Below are 5627 nucleotides of genomic sequence, written 5' to 3' on the forward strand. Positions count from 1 at the left end.
ATATATATATATATATATATAAGCATTATTGTTCCTAAATCTCTCAAGGAGAGACATTCAGTAACAGTACTTTAAACTAATGTAGCAATCCTGGTTGGGACAAATGTTACTATTTAACCCCAGGAAACATCGTCTCCAGCTGGCTATATGACACACTATATGTGTCCTTATATTTTTGAACAGGGCAGTTTGGTACCCCCACCCAGCAAGAAACGATGGGGCTAAACAAAAGTAACATTCATCCCAACTGGGGCTGCCACACTAGGTTGGCAAATAATCTTTACTGTATATATACATATATGTGTGTGTATGTATAATGTATACATGCGTAACCTATATTTTGCAGTCAATGTCAGTTCATTGAAGAATCCAAGAAACATGAAGAAAAAGACAGGTTTGTAGTTGCTGTTGTTCTTGCTTATACACACACACACACACACACACACACACACACACACACATCAATATATATCCTCACCAAAATCAACATCATTGAACGTCCCTCTTCCATGCTGTCATTGGTTGGACGGTTCAAGAGGAGGTGGTCAGCTAGAGAGCTGTCATCTGTCTTGGCCTGGTTTTTACAGCTGGACGCCCTTCCAAATGCCAACCACTTTACAACAGAGTGCACTGGGTGCTTTTTACATGACACCAGCACCGAAGGGGTCACCCAGTATCTTGCAGCACAAAAGCCCCTCAACTGGGAGGCCGAAGGTGTCCTGAGGGTGTGTGGTTTTGGGCCAATTGAGAGATTTAAGGTATAGAATGGATAGACAAGACATAGGTCTCTTACTGAAGAGTAGACACATGAATACCCCAGTTTGAAAACAAAGGGGTGTGAGTTCGATCTAAGGTGTAGGTACAAAAGATGGTCAAACTCTGCTTACATACATACATGTATGTATGTATCTGTGTGTATGTATGTATGTATGTACATGCAGATTTGAATGTTTTTTGTATGTATTCTTATGCATATAGTTACATATCTAGACATGCTCATATATATTTAAATGATAAACTTTTGTAAAGTTTTACAGACTTTTACACTTCCAGTGATAGATTGGATCTGTAGTCTTCGAATAAGCTTTCTCCTTTCTAGTTTTGAGAAGCCTAATTTCTCAAGATTGCTATTTAAGCTGTGTGTTACATATCCCAGGGCCCCAATAATTACAGGTATAAACCTGAACTTGTAATCTGGATAGAGTAACTGCAGATTTCTCAATAGTTCAGCATAGATCTTCCCTTTTTCACTGATCTTCAGCTTTATGTTAACATCCGCTGGGCAGCTAATTTCCACAACTCTGCACAGTTTCTCTTCTCTATCCCAAATCATTATATCCATTCTATCTATCTGTCTGTATGTATGTATACACATATATACACATACACACACACATATAATTTTTTTTTTTCTGTAATATTTTGCCAGATATAATCACTCCATCATAGAAGATCTCCAACAAACTATCAACTTGCTGCAGCAACAAATCTCAGACCCTATCAATCCCTCTCTACTTCTCAAGGAGGTAGGTTCATATTCACATGTATGAGGGGCTGCTGAAAAATTCCAGCCTCTCGGGTAAGTCAGATTCACACCCTTATTTGCAGCAGTCCTCTGTGTGTGCCTGAATAACCAATTGTCCAGTCATGCCTAACCATCTCCTCCCTGCTGTCCCTTTTACAATATCCACTGATCACAGTCTTTTGTCCCCTCCTCTCCCTCGTGCAATCTCTCTCTCTCTCTCTCTCCCACCCACTCCCTTCTCTCCCTCTCCCTTAGTCTGTAGAGTCTCTCCATCAGCTTCTCTCCTCCATATGTCTTCCCTATACAATGTCTCCCTCTCTCCTAATACATTCTCTCTTGTCCAAAATCTCTTCTGCATTGTCCCCTATCCTCTGGCCCCTTTCTCTAATATAACCCTTTATTCAAACATGTAACATATGGCTGTCTGTCTTTTGTCCCCAGAATACACTGTCCGGCCCATCGGTCATGTTCACTCGCTTCGACATGGAACGGAACAGGAAGGCTATGAGGAAGGGACTCGCTACTCACACCGTTGACCCTCAGAAATACCAGGTCAGAGTCACACCACCTCGTTTCTTACACACATACTTTAGCTTTAGGTCCTCCTACACAACTCAACCCGGGGATGGGGGGGTAAACCCCCCCCCCGTCAGCTTCTATCAGTTGCTTCTCTTCTATGCCCATTGCAACCTTCACTGGCTCCAGTTCCCTTGGCCAATCCCTTTCACACTTGTTCTTACAAGATACCCAAGTCACGGTGGAAATGTGTGGCTTAATGGTTAAGGTGTTGGGTTCATGATTCTAGGATTGTGGTTTCAATTCCTGGACTGGGCAAAGCATTGTGTTCTTGAGCAAAACACTTCAATTCATATTTGGCAAATATGAGCTAACCTTGTGAGGGACTAGTGTCCTCTCCAGGTGGGGAATATATACGCCATGGAAACCAGGAAATCAAGCCTCATAAGCCTTGGAATGACTCAGGAAGGAAACTTTACTTTTGCCTTTACCTGTCCAAAGTCCTGGCAGTTTTCAAGGGCTGCCATTCATCGCTTACACAAAGAAATATGGCCACCCACGCAAAATCATTCATCAGTTACTATCTCTTGCAATGATCTCACAAGTCATATTGTTCTTACAGATATATACATACATACATGTATGTATACCTATCTACATACATGTATACATACATACATGTATACATACATACATGTATGCATGTACACATATATACATGTAGGCATGAATACATACATGCATATATACATTCATGCATACACACACACACAGATGTATTTTGTATTTTAAAAAGAGTGAAGGTGTATGGCCCAGTGGTTAGAGAGTGAGGCTCACAATCATGAGGTGGTGAGTTCGATTCCCAGGCTGGGCTTTGCACTGTGTGCTTGAGCAAGGCCCTTTATTTCATGTTGCTTCAGTTCACTCAGCTGTGGAAATGAGTTGGGACAACACTGGTGCCAAGCTGCATTGGCCCCTTTGCCTTTCCCTTGGATAACATCAATGGTGTGGTGTGGGGATGCTTGTGGGCACGGGCAACTGCTGGTCTTCCGTAAAAAACCTTGCCTGGACTTGTACCTCGGAGGGGAACTTTCTAGGTTCAATCCCATGGCCAGTCATGACCGAAGGGGGTCTCTCTCTCTCTCTCTCTCTCTCTCTCTCTCTCTCTATATATATATATATATATACATATATATATATATATATATATATACACACACACACACACACACACACATACAATATATGCTCTCAAACTTTCATGTATGCCTGCAGAACATTGTGAAACAGATGACAGAATATGTCTCCCTCCCAGAGCGATATTTCCGCCAGGTCGTTTACAGTTACCTGTGGCACTGTAACTTAAAGACAGTCTATGGTATGTATTGGTTATGGTTGTTTTACTTCTGTTTTTCACTGCCTGTATGAGTTAGATGAATTACATATTATTGTTTTATGCCTTTCTATTACAAATATCTTCACCTTGTTTCCAAATGGGGGATATTGCATATAACTGTGGAGGGAACCTGTGGTAGTGGCAAACCCAGGAAGACATAGGACAAAGTGGTGAAGCATGATCTTTGAACCTTTAGCCTTGCAGATGCAGTGATCAGTAACAAGGACCTCTGGCAATATGCTGTGCTTGGGAAGATCCGTCAAGCCAAGTGAAATCATAGTCATGTGTGATGTTGGTGTCACATAACTGGTATGTCAAAGGCACTGTTCGAGCATTGGGCCCCATGAAAGCAAATTGGCTGAATTCTTTTGGGGTGTTGGGCCTCATAGAGGCAATAACCAAGACCTTTGGCATTATGCTATGCTTGAGAAGAAGACCCATCAAGTCGAGCAGTCATTGCCGATACCAGTGTCATGCAAATGGCACCCGTGTCAGTGGCATGGAAAAGCATCCATTACACTATCGGAGTGGTTGGCATTAGGAAGGGCATCCAGCCGTAGAAAACCATGCCAAATCAGCTTACACACACACACACACACACACACACACATACGTGCACGCACACACACATGTACATAGACATACATATGCACACACATGCATACGCACATGCATGTATACAGCCCTACAACTGCATAATTCGATTGTCCCTTCATTGCTAGCCTATCTGACCCCTAAACCAACAGACCAGACAGGGTTGCTGAATGAAAGCCACTACGCAACATCTTTGGCTAAGCTGGCAGCTTTACACAGAAACGTAAGTAGCAACAAAATCTCACCCTCTCACTCCTCCCCCAGCCTCTCTTTTCCAAATCCCTCCCTCTCTCTCACTCCCCTCTGTCTTTCCTGATCCCTCTCTCTCTCTCTCTCTATCTTTTTCTGCATGCTTATCTTTCTCTCTCCCTCCCTCTGTCTGTATCAATCTCTTTTTCTGTTTCTCTCTCTCTTTGTATCTCCTCCTCTCTCTCTCTCTCTCTCTCTCTCTCTCCCTAACAGAAGCTGACCCAATGGTCCACACACCAGGCATCACTCAGTAAATATCGACGAAACATTGCCATGACCCTCACTTCGAATCTGGAGAGTCTGGAAACAGATACAGGACTCTTGCTCATCAAACCTGTTTATTGGCACAACAACAAGTAGGTACCACTATATTGTCCGTCTGTCTGTTCATGCAAGACACATTGGATAATGTAGTCTTAGATACACCATGCCTGAATAAAAGACAGGATGGTCACAGCTGGAACATCTTTGATCATAGGTCTGCCTGGATCAGGACTGACCTGGGGCTAAACAACAAAAACAGCTGTGATTTATTGTTATTTAAAAATCCTGCCCTTGTGGCAAATCTGAAACCATTATTATTATTGCATATGAAGGCAGCCGGCTGGCAGAATTGCTAGCACACCGGGCAAAATGCTTAGCGCTATCTTGTCAAGTACAACGTTCTGAGTTTAAATGCTGTCAAAGTTGACTTTGCACTTCATCTTTCAGGGTCGATAAATTAAGTACCAGTTGAACACTGGGGTCGATGTAATCGACACATCCTCTCCCCCAAAATGGCTACCCTTGTTGTAAAATTTAAAACCATTATTATTATTATTGTTGTTGTTTCTTGCCTACCAATTGCCATTGAACAAAGAACAAACTGTAAACTGAAAGAAGTGGTCCCAAACAGAACTGCAGAGGACAGGGGACAACATCTGATGAATGAGGCCAGTGAAGAGAGTGGCTTTAACGAATATTCAATGAAGAAGTTAACGAGGAACTCATCTTTGGTAATTATAACTAATTCCTCTCTATTTTTACTATGTTCCTGCACAAGCTTCCCACATGTCTGCTTTTAATTTTTTATATATATATATTTTTCATTTTTTTGTCCCTTTTTAACCGTGTGAATGTGTATGAGCATATGTATATGTATGTGTGCGTGTGTATATATATGTATGCGTATATGAGTGTAAGACTGTGCCTAGTGCGACTTCCATGCACACGTCCCCATCATTCATATGGACATGCATATGTTTGTATATGTGTGTGGGTGTGAATGTATGCCTGTATATCTATAAGTGTCTAAATATATGTATTGTGTTACATGCATGCAAACACTTGTGTGTACACATATACATG

General features: G+C 41.9%; 1 protein-coding gene across 2 annotated transcripts in view; it reads left to right on the plus strand.

Moving 5' to 3' along the window:
- Positions 1-258: 258 nt before the first annotated feature.
- LOC106873340 (uncharacterized) overlaps positions 259-5627 on the plus strand; it is a 10491-nt gene continuing 5122 nt past the window's right edge. Inside the window, exons 1-7 of one of the 2 annotated variants that reach the window (XM_014920664.2) lie at positions 259-394; positions 1430-1526; positions 1967-2077; positions 3317-3419; positions 4160-4254; positions 4494-4636; positions 5140-5275. In XM_014920664.2, the coding sequence (XP_014776150.1) occupies positions 1991-2077; positions 3317-3419; positions 4160-4254; positions 4494-4636; positions 5140-5275 (564 nt within the window). In that variant the 5' untranslated portion in view covers positions 259-394; positions 1430-1526; positions 1967-1990. The remainder of the gene's footprint in view (positions 395-1429; positions 1527-1966; positions 2078-3316; positions 3420-4159; positions 4255-4493; positions 4637-5139; positions 5276-5627) is intronic. The other variant, XM_014920666.2, reaches the window with a different exon arrangement.

This window comes from Octopus bimaculoides, chromosome 28, assembly GCF_001194135.2.
Source record: "Octopus bimaculoides isolate UCB-OBI-ISO-001 chromosome 28, ASM119413v2, whole genome shotgun sequence".
NCBI lineage: Eukaryota > Metazoa > Mollusca > Cephalopoda > Octopoda > Octopodidae > Octopus > Octopus bimaculoides.